The sequence below is a fragment of the Furipterus horrens genome, unplaced genomic scaffold (genome assembly GCF_987537825.1).
Source record: "Furipterus horrens unplaced genomic scaffold, mFurHor1.1.pri manual_scaffold_1, whole genome shotgun sequence".
NCBI classification, from domain to species: domain Eukaryota; kingdom Metazoa; phylum Chordata; class Mammalia; order Chiroptera; family Furipteridae; genus Furipterus; species Furipterus horrens.
In genome coordinates, this window is record NW_028327171.1 from 27,040,915 (window position 1) to 27,065,487 (window position 24,573).

The 24,573-nt window shown below is 40.6% G+C and overlaps 1 protein-coding gene across 1 annotated transcript in view; it reads left to right on the forward strand.

Moving 5' to 3' along the window:
- The window catches only part of PPM1L (protein phosphatase, Mg2+/Mn2+ dependent 1L), a 241,380-nt gene that overhangs the window by 214,194 nt on the left and 2,613 nt on the right, over positions 1-24,573 (forward strand). Inside the window, exon 3 of the mRNA XM_090273433.1 lies at positions 22,856-23,017. Coding sequence (XP_090129559.1) covers positions 22,856-23,017 — 162 coding nt within the window. The remainder of the gene's footprint in view (positions 1-22,855; positions 23,018-24,573) is intronic.

Consider the following 24,573-nt stretch of genomic DNA (forward strand, 5'->3'; position numbering starts at 1 on the left):
TTTATTAGAACAGATGGGCATTGTGTTACCCACAGCCAGTCCCACCCCAGTGTTTGCTTTTTAATTGCATGTCCTTGTGAAAATATATCCCTGCTTGAGAAGTGCCCAGAATTCCCAGTCTTTGGGGGAATCCCACTGAAAGGAGAGGTGAGGCCTGAGTGTTCCTATGCGGATAGCCAAGTCACCAAGAGACGTGGCTATATCACATATGCCATTTGGCCTTTGCAGATACTTTGCCATTAGCTGTTTATACTCATTTATCAAGTTTTCATGCAAAGTGGATAACCAATCATGGAACCTTTCCCAACACTGCAGTTCCTTTGGCTGGGGGTACTCTAGGCAGCTAATAAAAAACAAACAAATATTGTCTCAGGTAGTAAACTACATTTCACTATGATCTTCATCAACATTAAACATTAATTTACTTAGGCAGTACTGTGTGGTGCTGTACTCTGAGAGAGACCCATTATATTCCCCTAAGGAACTAACAGTATTATGGATTAAACAGCTATACAAACAAATAATTCTACCGCATTGTCACAAATTGTCTCTCAGATTCCTAAATGGGGTGGATGGGTGGATGATGATGCCCTAACCAAGGTATAATCCTGAAGGAGAAACAGGTTAAAGGAGGGGGAGAGGTGGGAGAGATGTTAATTTGGGCTCCAGATGCTTACAGGGCGGTTCTAAATTGGGCTTTGGAGATAGAGGAGGAACTACTTTTTTCATTATGCACCAGTCAGAGAGGTAAGGCATAGTGCAAATCAGTTTTATTGGCGAGAGAGAGAAAGAGAGAGGGAGGGAGGGACAGAGAGAGAGAGAGAGAGAGAGAGAGAGAGAGAGAGAGAGGGAGGGAGAGAGAGGGAGAGAGAGAGAGAGAAGTTGAGAGTAGAGGTCAAAGTGGTAGGATGCTAGGTTTGGGGAGTAGGGAGCTTGTCCAGAGCAGCTTTACTAATTCTCAGTTTTATTTAGAGTGGGCCCTGATTACAGTATGTTCATGATTTGGAAAGTCTCTGTGAGGTTACTCAGTGAATAGGTCTTTAAGAGAATAGCATGAGCTCATGGATTGGGTATTGGAGGAGACGATACTGTTTTCACTTCTTAGAAGATGATATTTGGAATGTTGTCTGAGCCAAATACAGTATTTTTCTTTGTGTTCATGTTTGTCATGAAATAGCCAGTTTGAATTATTGCAAGTGGTTTTTCTAGCTAGAAATGAATAGATTATGAAATATGTCATTATTTTTTAAAGAACTGTGAATAGAGGTGATCCTTAGCCTTTATTTTTGCATATAACTCCTTAGAGGGAGTTGAGGGTATGTATTCAGTTATCATAAAGAACATAGTGAAATTCTCCCCAAAATGACCCAGTTAAAGAATATTTTTGAATCCATGCCCTAGTGAAAATTAAAGAGGAAAGGTAATGTCACAAAATACCATAAACACCAAATTGTCAGAACCTTCAGGAGTTTGAGGAGATTAGACATAGAGCACTGCGGTATTTTTCTGTTTAGCCAAATTATGGAGTCTGAGCATCTTGACTCAACTGATTATGCAGATTGGCTCTTTAGTAGCATTTTTATTTCTTCACCAATTTCCCTGTTCTCCAAAGACCTTCAAGTTTCTGCCACATAACTTAATGAACTGCCTACACTTTGGTGTTTTATTGAAGGTCCATTGGGTTCCATCTTCATAAGTAAATGCCAACCTCCGAAGTAAGTGCCCATTATGGCTGTTGTGTTACAATTTTACTAAACTCAGAATTGTCGTGGGTGGTTGAAACATTCCGGTGGTCAAAGAAAGAGAGTAATTAGCTCATTTAAATCCACTTCCATGTCTCATTCTGCCCTTCGTGCAAAGGTGCCAGCCTGTCATCCTAAGAATAAATGGGGCAGATAGCCTGGCATTATTTAATTCAGCTATCGGTCCTAAAAGAAACTGAGCAGACTGTAAACCAAATTAAATTTTCATGCAGGCTGTGTGTGCATGTGTTTTCCTCCTCATAGCTTAAGAGCTGGCAAGCCCATTCTCTGCAGCAGTTCATCAGGAAAGGCTATCATTATAGAAGAACGTCCCATGACAGATCAGAAATACAGGGTTTTTATTTACACATAAAAGACCATGGCAAGTCAGTTTAAAAAGTGTGCTTTTCATCTTACACATAAATAGGCTCTGAATAAGAATTTTTCAGGTAAAAATATTCAAATGTATTTTGTTTATTCAACAGTAATAATATCAATGGTTTTTATATCTTCTCTCTGTTTTCTATTAACATGAAAGATAGCATAGATATTTTTATAAATGAAATTCCAATATTATTGCTCTAGGCCTTTCAAAAATTTTTATTTAAGATACTATATTATGTAAAATGTCAAATTACAATTGATGACAGAGAACATAAATTAGTTTAGGATTATATTTAATTAGCATTTTAATGAACTTGAATGACATCGCTTTAAAATGGAATTTTGTAGAGTTTTAGTATTGTGAATATATTCTTGTAGTATGAATATTTACTGCAACTCTCCAATTACTATAAAAGTGATATAAAATTTAAATCCAATACAATTATTCTTTAAAAAATAAAATGTAATAGAAAACAATTTAAGAAAACAAAGAATCTTATTACTATAAGAAGCTGATGACATGATAATGATGGCAGAGCTGCATATTTTCCAGTGTTTGTTCCTTGGGACCCAGGTATTCCAGGGAAAAAATGTTTGGGGTATGTTGCATATCATAGCCCCTGTTAGGATCTACCATTTGACAGTACCTTAAAGGCTCTATAAAGAACAATAGTTTAACTAGTTTAACTTTAATAACTTGGTATTTCTCAAACTTACTAAAACATGAACCTTTTCCTGAATAACCCCTATTTACATACCACTGAATTGGTACTCCATGGAACCACTTTGGAAAACACTAGAGTAAGGGATAAGATTATTTGATGAAAGTAGTCAATTGATAATCAGTTTAGGTAACACTATAAATGATGCTCAAAATCTCATTCCAAATTTAGATCTTTTTGGTGATAATGGTTCTTGTTTTTAACTAATAAGATAAGTTCTAGATACTTTTTGGTGAGGTCAGTAGCTGGTTTTTAGATACTACAACATATGGAAATTCATTCAGAAGTAAAGTAGAATCAAAGCACCGTTTAGTAGTAAGACTTTTGTGTATAGAACAAATTCCCAAATAAATAAATTTGAGTAGGTTTGTGTTATCTGCCACTGTTGTATCATTAGTCATTCTGCTCGTTTGTTGAGCAGATCTATTGTGTGATATATGTCCACTAGGATCATAGTAACACAGTAACAACATGATATGTCATGTAGCAAGTAGGCTTTAACCTCTAAAGTCTTAAGTAAAATGTGGTTAGCCTAGAAAAAAATAAGCCATCTCATGACTCAATTTTATACTCTAACATATTCTGGTACTTCAAAATATTTGAACATGTACTTAATCCTGAACTCTTAGGTAGTTAAATGTGTTCATTATTCAGTTCTTCAGTGGAACATCTAAAATACTCTTTTTCCCTTTAAAGTTTATAAGCAATTGAGAAATAAGACATAGGAGACAATTAAGTAGCAATTAAAATAACTTTATTTTGATAAAGCTGATTGAGGAACCTGATTTTAACATTGGCAAGCATTTCAGGAAAGCGGAAATAGGAATATCCCTTAAAGAGATGCTCAACCTCCTTACTAATCAAGTAAATACGAATTAAAATCACCATGAAACACCATTTATACTCACCAGGTTAGCAAAAATTAAAAAGCCAACAATATAAAGTGTTGCTGAGAATGTGGAACAACAAGAGTTCTGCAGTTGAGCATGCGATTTGGTAGATCATTTTGGAAAACAATTTGGCATTATTTAGTTAAGTCGAAACTGCATGTGTGCCATGGCCCAGCAGATCCATCACTAGGTATATTTTGTAAAGAAATGCATATATTTGTATGAGAAACCATGTATAAAACTATTTGTAGGCGCTTGCTTATAATTAGAAAAAAAACTGAAAACATAAATATTTATCACCAGAAAAATGAGTAAATAAAGTATAGTATGTATGAAGAGTGGAATACTATTCATCAGTGAAAATGAATGCATTCCAGCTACATATGTGAACGTGGATAAATCTCAAGAATATTCCATGAAAAAAAGCCAGTTGAAAAAAATACAGAATGATTCTGTTTTTGTAAAGTTAAAACATGACAGAACTAAACAATATATTGTGTAGAGAGTCATTTGTGTGTAATTAAACTATAAAGAAAAGCAAAGGAATGATTAACGCCCCGCTCAGTGTGGGAGGGAGCAGGATGCCGTCAGAGAAGGGCATACTAAAAGGATTTTCTTTTATTGGTGCGTAGAGAGTTTTATTACCCACAACCTTTAGGCAACTTCCTGGAGCCCCGTCATGCTAATTTCTCCTTTACATGGAGTTCTTCTGTAAATAAGTTTGTGGATTTCTGACCCGTAATCAGGGAAACCCTCTTTTAATGACTAATAATAAAAATCTGGAAGAACCACAAAGGAAAAAGAAATCAATACCTTTTCTATTAAAGTGATGAATGAGTCAGCCCTCCTTTGACACCCACCAGTACCTCCTGTGGTAGTCAGAACTCTAAGATGGCCCTGAGATTCGAGCCCCCTAGTATATATGCCCTGTATAAAGCCCTCTCCTTGAGTGCTGGGGGAAGGGGAGGACTGAGACTATGCTAGGCTAGTAGTGCCCATGATTGATGACATTACATTGTATAAGATTACTACTCCTTTTGGCTTTGAATTTGCCATAGTGTAAGGGAGCCATGTGACTAGGAACTGAGGGCAACCTTCAGGAGCTGAGAGGGACTCCCTACCAACAGCTAGCAAGAAAATAAGTCAGTCCTACAACCCAGCTGAATTCTGCCAACAACTGAATGAGCTTGGAAGAAGATACCAAGTTCCAGATAAGAACCACAGTTCCACTCACACCTTCATCACATCCTTGGGAGATTTCGAGTAAAGACCCAGTAAAACTGAGCCCAGACTCCTTGGTCCCAAATAAATTTCTGTTGTTTCAGGCTGCTGAATTTGCAGTGAGTTGTTACAAAGCAATAGGAAATGAATACACAGCTATTATTATATTTAACTGCTAAACAGCCAGGGCTTCCAACCTGTTTTGATCCCTCCTTTCTTTTCTTTCTTCACATTATCTATGGAGTTGTCAATTCCTGGGTCCAAGCCAGAGTTGATATCCTCTTTCATCATGAAAAAGAAAGAATATTGCCACAGCTTAAAACCTATACTCCAGACAGTCCCCTCTCCCCTTTTATCCAAGAAATGCACTCCTCATTTGCCAGGGACAGGTTGCCAAGGCTGTAACACAGGTTACTAGATAATACAAGCCCTTCCCTCCCTCTCCCTCCCTCTCTCCCTTCCTTCCTTTCCTCTCCTTTCCTCCCTCGCCTTTCTTTCTTTCCCTTTCTTCCTTCCTTTCACAAACATTTTTTTAAGCAGCACCTGTGCTATGTCCCATGCTCGTAGAAATAAAGGAAATAACCTTTTTCTTTAAGGAGCTCACTACTTAATGGTAGAGACAAATTACCACATGATAATTACTCTGCTTTTAGACAAGCAGCTGAAGAGTGGGAGAGAGAAGGTAATTATGCTGGAAACTCTTCCTTTCACAGCACAAACTCACACTTTCCATTCTGTCACACACGCTCATTAGGATCCTATACAAATAAAATCTTTGGGTGTAGTAGAAGTTGATTTCTGTTTAAGTTACTAAATTACTGTTCAGAAATGATGAGGTTCTTTTAAACTGATTTGTGAATCATTACATAGAAGGCAAGCAGGTAGTGGAGGAAGCTAATTTGGTTTTTAGGCCTGCATTTTCCTGTCAGTTTGAGCCAAGACATTGATGTTGTCTTGTGTTTTGTTTTCAAAGTGTGGAGTTTGTTTGTCCTAATAGTCAATTAAGTATGATTTCAGGAACAACATCATCCTGAAACATTAAAAGTGGCAGGAGTACAAAACAACTATTTGTCACTAATGCCTGCTGCTGTTTCCATGGCTGATGTTTCCGGAGTTTTATAATTAGAAGATTTTATGTTGGCACCACATCTCGTATCTAGAAATGGCCAAGTTAAACAGGATGTTGATAATATGCTCTTGCAATAGTTCGGTTCTCTAGATAGCTGCAGCATACCTGGGCAGTTTTGATCACAGACAAATTCGATGAATATGATGAAAAAGAGTTGCTGCCATCGAAAGGAATTTGTTTACAATACTTAGATTTTTAAGTAAAAATAAGGTTCTATCAAAACCCCTGGGTCACAGTTGAGGAAAAGCAACTACAAAACTAAGCAAATACAAACATTTCTTCTATTCTTCTACATCCCACACCTAGGCCCAATTGCTTAGAGGTGATGTTTCTAAAACAAACAAACAAACAAGCATAGCTGTAGAAGACAGATAATCTCTACCTTTGGCTTAAGGACTGGTTTTTATTTCTGTCCTTTTACCAACGTTTAGAAATAAATTGCTTGATGCTTCTGTAGGGTGAACATTCAGAAGATGAAGAGGCCCCCCCAAGACATTCTATTATTTAGAAATTGGCTTTCTTGACTGTGCTCCATAAGATTTCACATGAAAGTTCACTTGATGTTGAGCCTTCATTTCATCTCACCGTGATCATTTGGCAATCTGATCTTTAATTATAGACACTGTTACTGATGTAGCAATCCTGTGCATTCTCCTTCTCCATTTGACTCACTAGATAAATGTGGCCATGCTATACTGTCCACATAGACTGGAATGGATGGAGAGAAAGAGGCATGTCTGTACAAGAATTACAGTCCAGCTTAAGGGGACCATCCAAATGGTCAGCGTAAGCAGCCGCAGGAAGGATGAGGTAATGAAAGGAGATCCATCACAGACGCCCAGCTGGTGTGCTTAGCTTCTAGTTTACAATGATTACTTCTTCTAGATTTATTTTTCTAAAGGGACAAATGTGGATGTCTGACTTATGCTTTTTTAGCAAGAATTAGTCAAGGTCTCAGTATCCATACTTGTTTTTATATACAGTTGATCTTTCAACAATGTAGGGGTGAGGGGATGCCAACCCCTGCGCAGTTGAAAATTCACGTTTAACTTTTGACTCCCCCGAAACTTAACTACTATATATCCTACTGCAGACTAGAAGTCTTACTGCTAACATAAACAGTCAATTAACATGTTTTGTATGTTTATATGTATTATATGCTATATTCTTACAATAAAGTAAGCTAGAGAAAAGAACATATTAAGTAAATCATAAAGAATAGACAATACCTTTACAGTAGTTATTGAAAAAAATCCACATATAAGTGGACCTGACAGTTCAAACCCATGTTCAAAGGTCAACTATACACAGGACAGGGCAAAAGTAGGTTAATAGTTGTGGGTATGTGAAACACAGCTTACTCTTGTATTATTAATTAATTATTCTATTATTTTCCATATTGTAAGAACAGTGTTGCTCAGAGTACCATGAGGAGGCAGCGAGCAGACAAAAAGAAGTTTATTGAGGGAACTAGCAAGCGGGGAGGAAGCTGTGCCGCAATGGCCCGACTCCGGGGTCCTAGGGAAGGAGGGGCTGTTTTATAGGGGGAAGAAAAAAGAAACTATTGAATTCAGTCGTTATCTCACAGCTGTGAGTCTAGGGCTCATCAGAGCCAAACAGAGCTCAGGTTGATGTACCCCACTATCATGGGAAACTCCAAGGCAGCTGCAGGTGGGCGGGGAGAAGGGGGGATGGCGTGGGAACCAAGGTTGTCACATATGAACAAATGGAAACCTACTTTTGCTCCACCCTGTGTATATAAAAGTTTTACTGATAAATAATTCACAGACCATAAAATTCTTGCCTTTGAAGTGTGTATAATTCAGTGGTTTTTAGTATATTCACAGAGCTGTGTGACTATCACTAGTTAATTCTAGAATATTTTTTATCACCCTGAAAAGAAGCTCCATAGCTTTTAGCAGTCACTCCCTGTTATTCTGTCTCTGTACCATCTAGCTCTAGGCAACTACTAAACTACTTTCTGTCTTTATAGATTTGCCTATTCTGGACATGTCATATAAATAGAATCATACAATATATGACCTATTGTTGCTGGTTCCTTTCATAGCATATTGTTTTCAGGATTCATCCATGTTGTCATATATATCAGTACTGTCTTGTGCCCTTTCATTTCAGTCTGAAGAATTCCCTTTATTATCTTTGTTTGTTCAGGGCTTCGGCTGACAAATTTTCTCAGTTTTTGTCTATTGGGAGATATCTTAATGTCTCCTTCATCTTGAGGGAGAGTTTTAACGGGTGTGGATTTCTTTTATTTTCTTTTTTTTTTTTAAATGTGTTTTATTGATTACAGTATTACATTTGTTCCAATTTCCCTTCCCTCTGCTCCCCTCCACCCAATGCCCCCCTCCCTCCCCTTGTCCCCCCCTTTTAGTCCATGACCATTGGTTGTGCATATAGTTCTTCTCAACCTCTCTGTCTATTCCATTCCCTTCTACGATGTTTCTTAATTCCTATACCATCTCCCTCCCTCTCCCCCTTCCCCTTCCCTGCTGACCTCCCCCCAATATGCTCCCCATACCTATAGTTCTTTTTCCACTCTCGTTGCCTATTTAGTTTGCCTTTGTTTCAATTCCCTAGCTTCTGTTGTTGGTTGTTGTGATGTAGTTTTCATTTTAGTGTTCATAGCTTTGATCCTCCTTTTTCTAAACCAGTCCCTTTAACATCTCATATAACAGTGGTTTGGATCTAATGAACTCTTTCAGTTTTATTTTGTCCTGGAAACACTTTCTCTGCCCTTCTATTCTGAATGACAGCTTCGCTGGATAAATTATTCATGGTTGTAGGTTTTGGATTTTCATTACTTTGAATATTTCTACCAGTCCCTTCTTGCCTGCAGGGTCTCCCTTGAGAAGTCAGCTGATAGTCTAATTGGGACCCCTTTGTACATGATTCTTTTCTTCTCTCCTGCTGCTTTTAAGATTCTCTCTTTATCTTTAACTTTTGACATTTTGATTATAATGTGTCTTGGAGTGGTTCTTCCTGGGTCCAGTTGTTTTGGAACTCTCTGTGCTTCCTGGACCTGTAAGTCTATTTCCTTCCCCAAGTTTGGGAAGTTCTGCTTTATTATATTTTCACTTAATTTTTCAATTTCTAGTTCTTCTTCTTCGCTCTCTGGCAATCCGATCATCTGTATGTTGGATCTCTTATAGCTGTCCCAGATGTTTCTGATCCTCTCATCATTTTCCTGGCTTCCCATTTCCTCTCTCTGCGCTGGTTGACTGTTTGTTCCTTCTCTATGTTCTGGTTTGTTGATTTGAACTCTGGATTTTATTTCCTCACCATCTGTCTCGTATGTGGTTTTGTTCCTTTCAGTGTGAGTGTTTTTCAATTCTTTTTCATCTTTTTCCAGATCTTTTGTTAATTCTGTAAGCCACCTGATAACAATGGCCCTGAACTGAGCCACTGACAGGTTTCTTATTTGTTCATCTGTCAGGTTCTTCATCTGTTGCCTGGTGAGCTGCGCCACCGGGATTTCTATAGTTGTCTGCCCCATTTTGACAGATGCGTTTTGTTTTCTTGGGCCGGCTATAGGGGACAGTGCCTGTGTACTCATCACAACCCAGTGACCGGCGGCAATCCACAACCTTTCTAACCGCTCTGTGGCCCTTTGTCGTCACAACCCAGTGACCAGTGGCTATCCGCAACCTATTTTGCAGCACTGTGACGCTTTGTGTGGGGGTGGGGGTCCAAGATGGATTCCTACAGTTATTCCACTAGGAGACCAGGATCCGTCCTCCTGCCCTCTGGGCCTCACTGTTAGAGGTGATGTGGTGGTTGCTTTTCCCAGCGTTGGGGTCGCGAGCTGCCAGGGTTAGACTGCAGCCGGGATTGCTCTCCCTGCCGCTGTCCCTGGTGCGACCGCAAACAGCACTGCCCTCTTTAACTCTTACCTGCCCAAAGGGCGCCGCTGGTTTATAACTTCCTACATTTGGCTTCTGTGTAGCTTTATTTTCTGGAATTTCTAGTTATCTTTTGTTTTGAAGTAGTTGTTTTCCTCTCTAGTTGTAGAAGGAGACCGAGCGTGTCTGTCTAAGCCTCCATCTTGGCCAGAAGTCCGGGTGTGGATTTCTTGTTGGCAATCTTTATTCTTTCAGTATTTTGAGTATGTCATTCCACTATCTTCTGATTCCCATGGTGTCTGATAAAATATTAGCCATTAATCTTATTGAAGATTACTTGTATATGATATGTTGTTTTTCTTTTGCTGCTCTCAAGATTGTCTTTTGGCCTTTGGCTTTTGACAGTTTGACTGTGGTGTGACTGTTGGTGCAGTGTAGGTGTAGGCCGAGGAACATTAGCGTCATCATTCCCTGGGAACAGATTTTCTGGGATGGGCCCAGCAATCTGGGGCTCAACAAACCTTCTGGGTGAATCGTATGTGCATTCAATGCAAAGCAGTAGCCTAGCTGAGAAGGAATGAGAAACTGAATAAAACATAACCATATGGAGGGTTCCTCATGGCCCAGATATCAAACATTAACAGCTTTAAACTGCAAATTGGATAACACCCCCATTTTACAGATGAAGAAAACAAGACTTAGAAAGGCTCAGGTTCTTGCTCATTACCACACAGCTAGTTAGTGGTTGACTGTACTTACAGTGATTGACCATAATGCTTATTGATTTCTCAACTCAATTCTAGTTTTTTTGCAAACAAAAAAACTTATGTAGATTGGAAGTCTCATACATAGGAAACTAGCATTTACTGAGTGTTCATTGTGGCTAATATTTTACATGTTATTTCACTTTATTCTCTTTAGAACCTGGTTATTGGAAAGAGTTAGACTTGGTCAATGAATGATGAAGCTGAGTTTCAGACTGCTAATAAATTGCAAGGGGTTTAGATTAAAAAACTTTGTTGATTTTACTCCAAGGCTTATGTTATTTCCATTAATGGTGCCAAAATGGGACCAATATTAAGTCAGCCTGCACACTTTAGGACTATGTCATAACATTTAAAGAAATAAGCTAAGTGGAAGTAGTTCTTGACTTTGAGAAGAAAGCTGTATGCAGCCAGGATATTTTTAATTTATACTATTAACATTAGCAGTGGTACCTGAAAATATAAAAGATGCTCCAGTATAATTGCTAAAAGTACATTCTTCTTAGCTCCCTCCCAAAAAATCTTAATATATCACCATTTTCTTTCAAGTTTGCTGTTTACAGCTACCTGTCTCCAGGAGTTCATTTTTATAACACTACTTTGTGAGAAACATCTTCCCCTCTACTTTCACCCTTTTACATATACAGTATTCCCTCACTTATCGCAGGTATTATGTTCTAGACCCCACCCCCCTGTGAAGTAGGAACCTTACCTTTATTCTACCCCCTTAAACCTACATAACTTTAACAACATACGTATACAGTACTGCAAAATCCTGTGATATAGCGAAAAATCTGTGATAAATAATTAAATATAATATTTTTAAAAATCCCGCAATACAGTGAGGCCGCGATAAGTGAACCGCGATATAGAGATGGACTACAGTACACACTATTGCCTTTCTCCCTTCCCTGCTATCCTACTAAGATGTAGATCAATAGTGGCAAGAGGAACAAAAAGAGATTGAACCTTTTACCTCTCTCTGCTTCAGTGACTGTTTTATAAAAGGATATGACTTGATTGTATTCCTCATATCAGAACCTCCCCCAACCCCACCACACACCCACACACACACACAGGCACACACACACCCACACACACTCCTACCCTGTAGTTTTTCTGAAGTCCTGGGAAGCCACAGAGAAATGACTGGGACCAAGCTGACCCATGAAATCTTGGGAAAATTTCTTGACCTCACACTTGCCACTAGCATAGGAGAAGACTATGGGCTGTTTCATGCCTATCTCAGGCAAAATCTTACAGACTCCCTCCTGTTTTCCATTTTACAGTAACCCCTCTATCATTTCCCAGTCAGCAATCTCCTGCTGTCACCATTACAGTCTCATCTATTATCAAGAGACGCAGAAGTGGGAATTCATGTATTTTGTCATTTAGAGGTGCACCAGTTAGAGTCATATATCTATATAGGCCACCACTCCCCCAATTTTTGCTTTTAAATGTACTTTCCAGAACTCTGTAAGTCCCTTCCCATATACATCATCCATATATCAAAATTCTAAGTTACATGAACTAAGAGAGAGGAGGTCCCTAATGTACCTACTATATTCTAATCACAACACAGGTTATGGAAACAACCCCCCTTGAGCTAAAAAGATGTGCAGAGGGCATTCCTTTGGTATAATATACCAGACCTTAGAAAAGGAATGAAATGTCAGGCAAGGCTTCTAAGTTAGAGTACAAAAGGAGAAAGAAATCCTAGGCAAGTAGGCTTGACCCTAAAGACTGCTGCCCACCTTCCCTCTTGAAATGGGGATCCAAAATGATCCCCTCATTGTATTACATTGTCTTTATAAGCTTCTACCACAGACTAGATGACCACTAGGTCCGTTACCCTCAGAAATTCAGGCATGTCAGAAGACTGTATGTCTGAGAAGTATCAAGGAAGGATCAGATGTCCTTTATTTGTCTGAGAAGGCAACAGGTCAGGTACAGGTAAACCAGAAAGCACAGGAAGCTACCACAGGTGCAAGCTGGTGGTAGGGGTTATGGTGACCCTGTAGTGACCTGGAAAGAATACCACAGGGAGTAAGCAACCATTGAACAAAGAATATGTGCCAGTTAATTTCTTGGGCCTTGCTAAATATTGTTGAAGCCAATAAAGCTTAGATCACCTAGACCTCAGTGTTACCTAAAGGCATTTAGCTACATTATGAAGTGAGGTTGTCTGATCTAAAGCTCATATTTTTTTCATCACACTCTCTGGCAAAACAGCTCCTCCCTGCCCTTGGGATGGCAGCCGTGTATTCTGTATGGTGATGCAGCAATAGAAGCAATCTGTGACGAGGGTTCAGCTGGTTTAGCTCTCCTGCTGGTGGTGCTGTTGAATCCCAAACAGCTTTTCTGTAGGGGCCACAGAGTGTGAAATAGGGCAACAAGAGTATATCAGTTGCAACTTCCTGTGCCTCGGGAAAAAGTAGGAAAAAGAAAGCTAAGTCTAACAGAGCTGATCCTTTTCATTTTTTGTCTCCCTTCCACCTCCCATTTTTCCTGAGCCTGCTTCACTTTAGGGCTTGAACACAAGAGGCCACATTTTAAAGTACTTCCTTGTAATAATAGTATCAGTAGATTTAACCAAATGGTTAAAGTGGAGCCAGTTTCTTTCTCTATCATTGGCAGCAGTGAAATTGCCTTCATTTTATTCTGTTTGGGTTGGGTATTCCAGTGTTTCAAAGAGAGATCCTCCCCTCCCTTGCGTTCATTGCAGAGCCCTGACCTTGTGGAAGTAGAGCTAGCTGCTGTTATTCAGTGTTCACATAGGAGCCTCAAACCAAAATCATAGCATCGCTAATGAAAGGGTAAGAGTGGACAGGGAAGGGGCAGCAGTGGAATGTTTTGGAGGCTTGGAGCATTGCTTGTGAAGAACAGACACAAGTAGAGTGCCTCAGTAGACAGAAAAGCCTTGGAGTCTTGGGTGTTAGGAGGTGGGCTCAGGGCCCCATTCCTACCCCTGGAGAGGAAATAAAGTGCGTGATCCTTTGAGATAAAATTGAGCTATCTCAGTTTTGCCTGAGCTTGGTTCTGCTTATTGAATAGGTAAGTAACCTTAGCAAAAGGAAGTGGTAACCAATAGAGGAAGCTCTCAACCCTGATGTAAAACATTTGCAGTGTTATGGTTCATGTGGTACAGGGCCCCTTGGACAAAGAGGAAAGCTAATTTTAGAAGAAGTAACCAGTGCTTTTAAGTCTCCAGAAAGTGGTTTTGACTGTCTTCAGAAGTGCTGAGGGCTTGTGTCTCATTATTGGAAGGCAAGATGCTTACAGCTTCTCTTTTTTTGTTGATATAGAAATACTTGCTGAAAGAATGAATAAAAAGAAGAGGAGATGCAAAATTAAAATGACGTGAATGAGAGAAGTACAGGCTAAAACTTACCTCATCTCAGAATTATAGGTTTATTTCCCAACTAAATAAAATTAGGTATGTTATACATCTACCGTTCTAGATTCTTTTGACTGGTCTATTAATTAAATTGATATAGGAGTTAACAGGAGATAAACAAATTTATTCCTGTACATGTAGGAGCCTCACATAGACATGTGAGGTTCAAGGACAGTCAGGTAATTGAGGCTTATATGCCGTCCTAAGCTAAGCAGAAGGAGGTTGGGGTCCTGGACTTCAGAGGGAAGGAAGATGATTCACAGGAAGGTGGGAAGAGCAAATGTTTTCTAAGCAAATATTTGCCATGCCACTCAGGGACAATGGGACAAGGAGGGAATACAGAGAGGACTCCCTACAGCTTACCACACCTACCCCGAACTCTCTGTGGTTCTCTCTAGTGGTAGCTGTCCTCCTGGACCAGGCCCTGTATCTAAGTTTTTTTGTTGTTAAAACAATAACAACAACAACAGCAACAAAAACTCTTCCTGAGTCTCTTGGAAGTTGATTGTCTTCAGCTCAAACTAATCTGCACGTCAGATTGCATGTCAAAGTGTCAAGCCTTTGGATCTCTATAAGTTGACTTCCGTAAGTGTTAGGTTTGTGCTCGGAAGAAGGGAGAAGTCAGGTGGACCAGTTTAAAGCCTTTATTGAAGGATGTTCAAGCAAGCAGCTGAGTCTGCGCAGACGGCAGCCCCAAGGGAAGGGATACGGGGATTTTTAAGGGCTTGGAGCAAACCTTCAGGGGAATGGGCACCAGGCTGATCAGCTCCAGAGTCCAAGGTATAGGTGTTTATGAAAGAACAATCTCCCCTGATTAGGGATGGCTGTCAGGAGACTTATGATCCTTGTTTCTGGGAAATGATTAAGGGAGATGGGAAGGGGCAACAGGGTGTAGTTAGTTCTCAGCAGGATACTGGTAATGTGTTAGTCTCCTCTGTTAAGATGGAACCTCATGATCAGGGGCATGGGTGGTGACACAGACCCTCTTTGTTTCAGCACAGGTGGTGGCTCAGATCCTACGTGACTGCAGACCACAGCTCCCGAGGACACAGTGACCATTGGCCATAGCCCGTTTTGCAGGGCCTGACTCACATGGCAGGTTATGGGGCAGGCAATATGTCAGTCTCTAGCCCTAACAGAAAGGTGGTCCTGGATCTTAGATAATATATACTCCCTGTGGAAACTGGGTATAAATTGACCAGATTGGAGTCTAAAATGGGTTATTACATTTGTGTACCCTCTTTAAGACCACAAGAATTTTCCAGAGTTCATGATCATACTCTGAAAAGTACAATATGAGCTGGCCAATTGCTTGGTGTTTAGTAAAATACATTCTTTTTTTGTCTGGATAACCCTTTACTTTCATCTTTACATTAAGATATTTCTTTCAAGGAGTGCCAGTTCAGTATTTTTTAAATAAAATTTTTAACTACAATACATAGTTTTATAATCATTTCTAAATTACAGTCTTAGGGATTTAATTCTTAAGTACTGCTAAGGCATTCCTCCCCTCCTTTTTTAAGACCTTAAGCTGCATGTCATTTGGCCATCTTAACAGGGTACTAATATAACATGTGTCCTTAAGATCCATAAATTTCCTATTGCATATTAGTTTCCATTTCAGTTTGCAAGCTAGGAAGAGAACATGTTCCCTCTCTGTAAGAGTAAACATATGCACTGAAAATATTGGAAGAGAAAAGTACAGTACAGCTGTTACTATGTACAGTGTTGAAATTGGTCACCATAGCATACGCTCAAAACCTTTATTAACTAAATAATCACAGAAAATTCTATATGGATGATTTATGGACATTTTAAAGTCAGGGTGGGAATTTGCTTCTTTTTCATGTTTTCTTTCTAAATGCAATTTTCTTAAGTAGCCTGTGGTTTTATATTCATATTTGCAACTCAATAATGTTTAAGAGCCTTGACATTTTTTAATGTCAGTAATTTCCATATTGAAATTTGACATATATTTGGACTGTAAAATGTAAAATCAGGTGTCCCAGTTATCATCATTAAAAGAATATTTAAAAAATCTTTATGAATACACACACACACACACACAAATCCAAGCCAGGAATTCCTTCCTACCAACTTTGTTCTGGTAACTCCTATTCATTTTGAAATGTATCTCTTCCTTCTCATACCACCAGCAGGCTCCTCTCTCAACTTCAACCATAATAGAATTGTTTTTCTATGGTCTCCCCTCTGGCACCCCATTATACTGTGACTTCTTCACCTAGGGATTTCACTTTTTGTTTCTGAGCCTCCAGCTTCTACCAGAATGCCTGGCAAAGCAGAAAGTGCTTGTTAAAATCCTGCTAAATGAATGAATAACTTGAGCCTCCAGGCTAGCTAGCAGATGAGTTCAGAGACTGTGTAAGCATCATTTATAAGCTCAGCCAGATCTTGTTGCAGCCAGAGTGGCAGTATAGCTCCTTGTGGAGCAGTTTGAGGCCAGACCAGCTCGGGAAGCCACCCACCCACATCCCTGCTGCCTATCAGTTCTGTGCTGTGGGCCAGGGCCTGCTCCGTGTGCAAGGCTCCTGCAAACTTGCTTATTCAGGAATGCCAAGAAGTCAAATAGGTAGAGAGAAACATGCCCCTGGTGCAGCCCTCAACCACATGTAATTACATGAATCATGCTAAACGTTTAGAAACCTCATTTTCTAGTCAAGTCAGAGGTGGACTTCATTATGTTTGCCTGGAAAATAGACTGGTGAAAGGACTACCTTCAGAAACCCATTCAACTTGGGGTGGATCCAAAGGTCAGAGGGGCTGTGAGAAGCTTTACTTCTCAGCTCTTAACCAAAGGGACGACTTTTCAGGGATCCTGAGCGGAACTTTAGATAAATGGAGGTTGTGCCCCTTGAAGTGTTATTTTTTGGTTCAAAAGATGTCTTCTGCAGTTCACATGTTAGAGAACTGGGGGCCAGGAGGAGATTTATAACTACTTAGAGCATGATGTTCCCCCATTTAATTATAGAACCTCCTCATTTTTAATCCACCTGGCCCAGTTGAATTCATGTAGCTCCTGACTTAAGTGCCAGTTAAACTCTTCGGCCTATAACTGCTGAGGCTTTCTTTTCACACTTGGAAAATATGAGCCTTTAGGTTTTAGTCAACATAAGCTCAGGCTAGCAGGCTGGAATATACCTCAGTTCTGGGAAGGTGCCCAGAGTAATAGACTAAGCAGCTGACATGCCGCTTAAGTCCTGGTTCTGTTGCAAACCAGCCACAGATCTTGGTCCCTGAGCCCGATGCCTCATTTGATAAATGGAAGTCATTGCTTGGGCTTATGGCAAGGAATATTTGATATCACTTCACAAGCTCTGAAGCCTATCCAACTCGCCCTCTGATGGGACAATCACACCTCAGTCCCCTTCAAAGCAGGCACCATGGGACCTCACATAGTTCTCCCAGTTGCCATCAGCTGCTCTGTCATGTTTTTCTGAATCTCATCAACGGTCTGAAATCTCTTCCCTTTCAAAGGTGATTTGAGTTTTGGGAAAAGCCAGAAGTCGCAGGGCCCCAAATGTGAGCTGTAGGGGGGCTGAGTCACCTGGGGGTTTTGATGTTTCAGCAAAACACTCTGCATGAGACATGATGCGTGAACGGGTGTGTTGTCATAATGAAGCTGCCAATCACCAGCTGCCCATAGCTGTGGCCTTCTGAGTCATCTGGAGAGTTTCCGTGGAGGAATATTCACACTTAATGCAAAGTTTTATGCAGATTTGTTACTCTACTTGCTCAGTCATTTTGAATGCAATGGCCACACAATATACATGCTCTTTCAACATATACAGTGAAGTCACCGTTGTTCACACATGCACATTCCAGTCCACTCTCCTTGGCTGCCAGGCTACATCGATGTTGAGCAAACCGTTCTCATTAGCAATAGCTGGACTTCTTCTGGACAGACTACCTCGTGTGTGTGTGTGTCTGTGTGTGTCTGCACAATAAGTTTATGGCTATATGGTAACTAAAATAAAGATAACTTAATAACCTCAACAACCAGTTTGTTTTGAATTTAAACCATAGAGATAAAGATTGATTCTATGAAAGAGAAAGTCAAATAAAGTATAATTCTGTTAAGCACCAGATGAATCAGGCCGTACTTTTCATTTCCAGCCTTCTCTTTTTCTCTCTGCATTTCTTGTCCCTGTATTTCATCTCTCTGTCTTTAATTAAAAAGCAAACAACTCTTTTAAGAAAGCTCAATTTCAGAAGTTCCTATAATACCCCACTCCCCACAGATTTATAAGGAGACAAAGACACTAACTGCAATTTGCTGGGAATTGAAGAAAAATGAGGTATCTCACCAAAGAATCAGCAAATAACATGAAGACATGAAAAGATATAGCCAGTGCTTCTCTGGCTTATGTAGGAAAATCAAAGAACCATGAAATTAATTTTATTTGCCATTAAAAGATACTAGACTTAGAATCTAGGGTGTGATTATGTAATTAGAAATTAATCTCAGTAGCATGCTCTCATCTGAACTAAATGTCAGCAGTAGTTATGAGAAGTATGTTAATGAGCATCACAAAAGCTTGTTTGCTTACTTGTACCTCCAGATGCCCAGGGAGTAGCGATAAAGGCTCCTGCCACAAGAGGACCTACTGTGGTTTTCTAAGACTCCCCAATGCATGTGATCAGTTTAATAAGAAGCAACTCTCTTTAACATGTTCCTAGTTAACTGAAAAGGAAGGATTAGAAGGATATCCACAGGACACACTCAAGTGTGGAATAGCATTATTAATACAGCAGTTGAAATGTGAAGTTGAACATTTCAATTTCAAAATGGTGTTCAACAGTATCTGATGACACATCTATATTTTAACTCTGGTGAAGTGTGAAAATTAAATGAATACTCCATCAGGTTCTATTTATGAATTATGACCTCCCCCCTTAAATTGATTGTTTTTTATAGTTAGGGTGGCTCACCTCATTTGTGAAAAACACCTTTCTGGCATTCACACATCGCTTCTTATTTCTTCTAGGCATTTTATTAATTATATATGTTTGCCAAGGGAGAGCCCAAGCATACCTAAATCTAGAATTAAACTACATAGCACTCAGGTTTAAGATAGAATTTGTCATCAAGTTGACTACCTCATGTTCAGTGTCAAAGTCAGTGGTTGATATTTGTGCTTATGCAAAAATCCTATGGAAGAAAGGACAATTCTCATTTGTAATCAACCTTTTTCTCACAAACTGTTATTCCTGCCACTTTGCCCTTCTGCATGTGATGAGGGGAAGTCGAGGCAGCTTAGTTTGCAGAGGAGCCACTCCCGGGAGGGGTGGCTCTGTCCACGTCCAGTCTGGGGACTCACCTAGCCTCCCTGCATGTTTAGGTGTGTCTCATCACTACTTTCTCTGTGTGGAAGCCCACAGAGAAAGTTTGCCCTGCCGGTACTTAAGGTCTTGATAATACGAGGCCTTAATGGGTTCTCAGCAACCAGATAGTTTGTTCTGAGGGGATTATATTGCAAATTGTCTTTTATAATCCTGAGCTAAGACAGCAAAGCTCAATTAATTGCTTACAGTAAAGTATCCTGGTTTGTTTTAGAATACTCTTGGGCCCGCAGCCAGGATATGGGCAGGTTTCTAACAGACAGAAATGGTGACATTTCAGTGATCCTGAACACTGCCTGCAGCTCTCATTTCACCATCTGGGGCTCTCCCATTCAGGCCAGATGTAAGATTCTTGTTAGCATAGGCAGGTCCCACTCTTTCAGAGCAGTCCATTCCTGAAACTCCTGTCGTGGGGTAGGTCTTATTTACCCAGACTAACAACAGGATTGTGTTCTTGACAAAGGAATTGGCAGGCCATGAATCTTAAGTATATCCAACACGTGAGTAAAGCTGAACAGTAGCACTGTAAATCTCCCATCGATAAGCCCCTTCTTGGACAATAAGCCCATGAATCAGTTGGGATACTACAAGGAACAAAAATGCTTAACCTAAAAAGCCTTAAGTAGTAAAGATATTTCGTGTCTCACAGAACAAGAATAGGGTGGTTCTGTGCTGGTTCCACAGCTCCTTTACGTCTTGGGGATGCAGGCTCTTTACCGGTCTGCTCTGTCTCTCTCCACACAGTGCCTTGATCCTGAGCCATATCCTCTCATAGCTGCAAGATGGTTGGGAAACTCACGAGCCAAAGAAGTGAATCATTTTCAGCATTGTGTCCCTTTCAGTGAGAGAGAAAGCCTTTCCCAGAAGCCCCAGGCAGATGTCCCCTTAAGTCCTTGTCCATGGAGCACCCAGGACATTATCCTAGACTTTCCTCCTCTCCATCACTTCCTTTATTCTCTATGACCTATCCATTCTGGTTTTAAATAATCTGTCCTCTACCCTTTCTTCCAGCAATTTTCAACCTTTTCACCTCATGGCACGCACAAACTAATTACTAAAATTCTGGGGTACACCAAAAATATATATTTTTTGATGATATGACAAAAAAACAAAAACAAAAGAAAAACAGGTACAGTGTTGATTGATTCACACCGAATGGCTATTGTTGTGTTGGCTGCTGTCATTTTTTAATTTGACAATCTAAGGGAAAAGAGGTCAGTGCCCCTGACGAAATAGGTGGTACATGTTTTAGAAATTCTTGTGGCACACCAGGTGAAAATTGCTGCCCTATTTCTGTGTTTACTATGTTAATTCAAATCCTCATTAACTCTACCTGTTCTCCCTGCTTCCAGGTTATCTTCTACAGTGCCTTTGAAATGATCTTTAAAACACAAATCTCATGATGTCACTATCCTGCATAAAATCCTTAAGTGGTTCTTAATCACATATGCAACCAACCTTAATTTTTTTTCCCTAGCTTGTAAGAATGACTGCTCCCATCTTTAAAAAAGGAAAAAAATCTTGCATGGCAGCTGAGGACAGCTAATGATGGATGGAGAGGTGCTGTGGCTGAGATGGGGATGGGGAAGGGGCTCATATTATAGCTCAGGCAGGTGGATGCCTCTGCTTCCTTCACATGGAGACCCCAAAGCCTTTCCTCAAATCGTTGGTAATACAGGCAAATGGAAACACCTACTAGGCAGTTAATTTGGACCTCAGGACTGTCGATCAGGCTAACGGCATAGACTTAGGTGGTAGTGGAAGCAAAGGTTAGGGACAGGCGGAGTGAGGAGAGAAGCAGATCTTGCAGACAGCTCCAGGAGTTATGCTGCTACAATGCCCCAAGTCATGTAGTGTTCAGTAACATCATGTTTCTAGGTCATCCTTCAAACTCTTAGAACGTGCCTTATAGAAGAATTTATGTTCTGATGGTGTTAGATAAGCCAACCCTGTCAGATGCTTGAGGACAAAGTGAGGATGGTTGAAGACCAAAATGCAACTAATATCAAAAACTGAGTATAACGAATTGTAATTGTATGAATTGTTCCTGTTTTCATTCTAAGGTAAAAGATTTGTGATTTGCTTTGGTAATCCCTAAGATTGGTCTTTTTTTCCCCTTTCACAAGACTTTCCATATCAGAAATCCTGACTTGACCAACATTTCATGTGTTTCCATTTCTGATCAGGGTAGTTTTGGGGTTAAACAGGCCTAAAAATAGAATTTCAAATAGGATTATAATAACTGAATATGCTAATTATTCTCCCTGCTCTTGATAGCAGCCTATATTTGTTCTTTATGTCTATTTAAGAATTCAGTCTTTTGTGTTGTTCTTTGAAGACTAAAGAGCTATTTAGATGCAGTTTACATTCTGTTATGGAATGTGACTTTTCTTAATGAGGAGGTTAAATATTAATGAAGACTAATTGATGAATAATTTTAACAAGTAAAGACATTATCGCTTTGATGCCAGAACTTAAAGGGTTGTGCCTTTCAGCAGGTATTTGCATACTCAGTGACATTGTCAAAAGGGAGGGAGGAGAAACAAGAGGGGCTGGACAGAGGGCAGTTCTGACTAGACCAGGCTGTCCAGCTCTGTTTTCTTTTATCCATTCCCATTCGAAGACGGCTTTGATGAGAGCTTGTCTTTTTGGGTCTTGCGTGGGCTCCAGGCAAGCAGGCCTTCAGTTTTGCTTCCCTCTGACTCTGACCGCCCTCACCTCCCCCCCAACACCCTGCATCTACTGAGGCCTCATTTCTGCCATCACGGTAGGTTTTTCTGCTTCTGCCCAATTGTCTGCCTCCCTCACACCCTGGAGCTGACCTGTTTCTGACCTCTAGTCTTTGCTGTCAGATTGGATAGGCAAGTTTGTAAAGGCAGCTCCCTCATGGCTCCCGATGGCTTTGTGGGATCTGGCTGCTGGCACTTATCATTTACTGGCTCTTCCAGGCTGTCCAGCTGAAGAACCCCCCTCACCACCACATCGTCCCCACTTTCAAATGGAATTTCACAGAAACTCGGCACGAGTGAGAAGCAGAAAATATGTATCAATTGTCTGAGGCTTCAAACTGATGTTGGTTCTCTCCTAACCTTTTTAAATGTGATATGTGTTTAAATTAAAAGTAGCAGAGACAAAAATGATGTGGGAAAGTGCTCATGTTATCCTAGCCTATTTCAGTGACACTATAACATGGTTAAGAAAATTGACTGTCAGATTTGATCAGTGTTGTTGAAGTGAACAGCTGTCATCCCCAGAGTGGCTGAAGTCAAATTCTCACCCAGCAGGAGCGGTTTTAATGACTGAAGAATCCAGTTACCACGCAAAGCAGGCGAACCCCCAATCATTGCTCACCCCCTACATTGCCTCTCTCTCTTCTGTTTTTCAGGTACCACGTGCTTGATTGCTCTACTATCAGATAAAGACCTCACCGTGGCCAATGTGGGCGACTCCCGGGGGGTCCTGTGTGACAAGGACGGGAACGCCATCCCTTTGTCTCATGATCATAAGCCTTACCAACTGAAGGAGAGAAAAAGGATAAAGAGAGCGGGTGAGCTTGTGAACACCTCCAGGCCCTGCTTGCTGGCTCGCTGGTGGACAGGGGCCTTGCCTGGATCGCCCCTGAGGCATAAGATGCTTAGTTACTAGTGATTAGTAGATCAGCACAGAGGCTGCTGCTGGGGTAGCTGAGACTGGACTTGTAACATTACCTATCAAATACATGGCCACTGAATTTGCTCTTCTTCATGGCCAAAGATTCCAAAAGGGCGAAAAGAAGCCTTTTACTAGTTTAAAGGCTACTGAGATCTTTAGGCCCCTGCTTGCAATATCGTGCTTCCCTCTGGCCATGTCAAACTACTAACCATTCCCCAAATGAACCATGTTTCTGATACCTCTGTGCCTTTGCAAATGCCATCTTCCTGTCAAGTAGATAACAACCAGTTGTCCTGTAAGACTCAGTTTAAGGGTGTCCTTTAAAAGTCTTCCCTGTGACACTGAGCCACAGGTTCCCTCGGGCTGCGTTAGTACCTCTTCAGGCTTTTCCCAGTATCCTATGTGGGCCTCCGGGTCACCTTTTGTAATTTATGGCTCTCTTATCTGTCTTGCCTTCCCAGTTGTGAGCCCTTTCAGGCAAGAACATGGTCTGTTCATTTATATTATCGCACACCTCACTCAGTACCTGGTATAAGTACATATTTTCAGGGGTAAGAATCCCTTATTTATTCATTCATTTCAACAGCTATGGGCTGGGGATATAAACTTACATCCTGGAATCAGGATGGGGGTGGGGAATATAATGACAGACATTAACAAATAAATAAAAATTAGTAAATTAGCTAGAATATTACAAGGTGAAACTATCACCAGGTGAAAACTGTTATGGACAGACATAAAGCAGGTGAGGGAACGGCGAGTGTCAGGAGGTAGTCAGTGTAGGCCTCACTAAGGTAACACTGGGACAAATACTTGAAGGAAGATTATCAATTGACGGTTACATTTTCATGATGAGATGGGGGGCAGTTCTTTTCTGCCTGTGGATGGCAGGCATCCTTCCCTCTCCTCTCCAGACTGACAGCTGCAGCCTGTGTGCTGTGCATGACATGCCTGGCTGCAGGCCCAGCTGCTGGGGGTGGGCATGTGCCCTGGGTCTCTGACCAGGACGGGCCCCTACTGCCAGGGGTAATTTTCAGGTTGACTTTCAATCTCTACAGTTCAGCTTCTGTCCAGGACCTAATCAACATTTGGGTTTTTGCAGTAGGAAGCAGTACCGTTGAGTCAAAAAGTATTGAATTTTATCACACCCTCCTTCCTGCCTCGGTGACTGCATGGGATGCAGAATGATTTTTAATGAAAGCTTGGGTCAGGTTTTCTGTTAGTGGGAAGGGACAAGCAGTGTTTCAAGAGCATCTATCAAGCTTTGATGAGCTACAGGCAGTAAGAGTGAAATACTCTGGCTTCCTTACTTAAAAAGGCACCAGCTCCCCATGAGCCCACTGTGACCCTGCATTAAGACACAGTTAGCCTTTTCTTGTGTAAGCACAGGCAAGGATGTGTATACGATACACCTGGAAATGTAATCTTCCATCACTGTCTTCTGAAATGTCA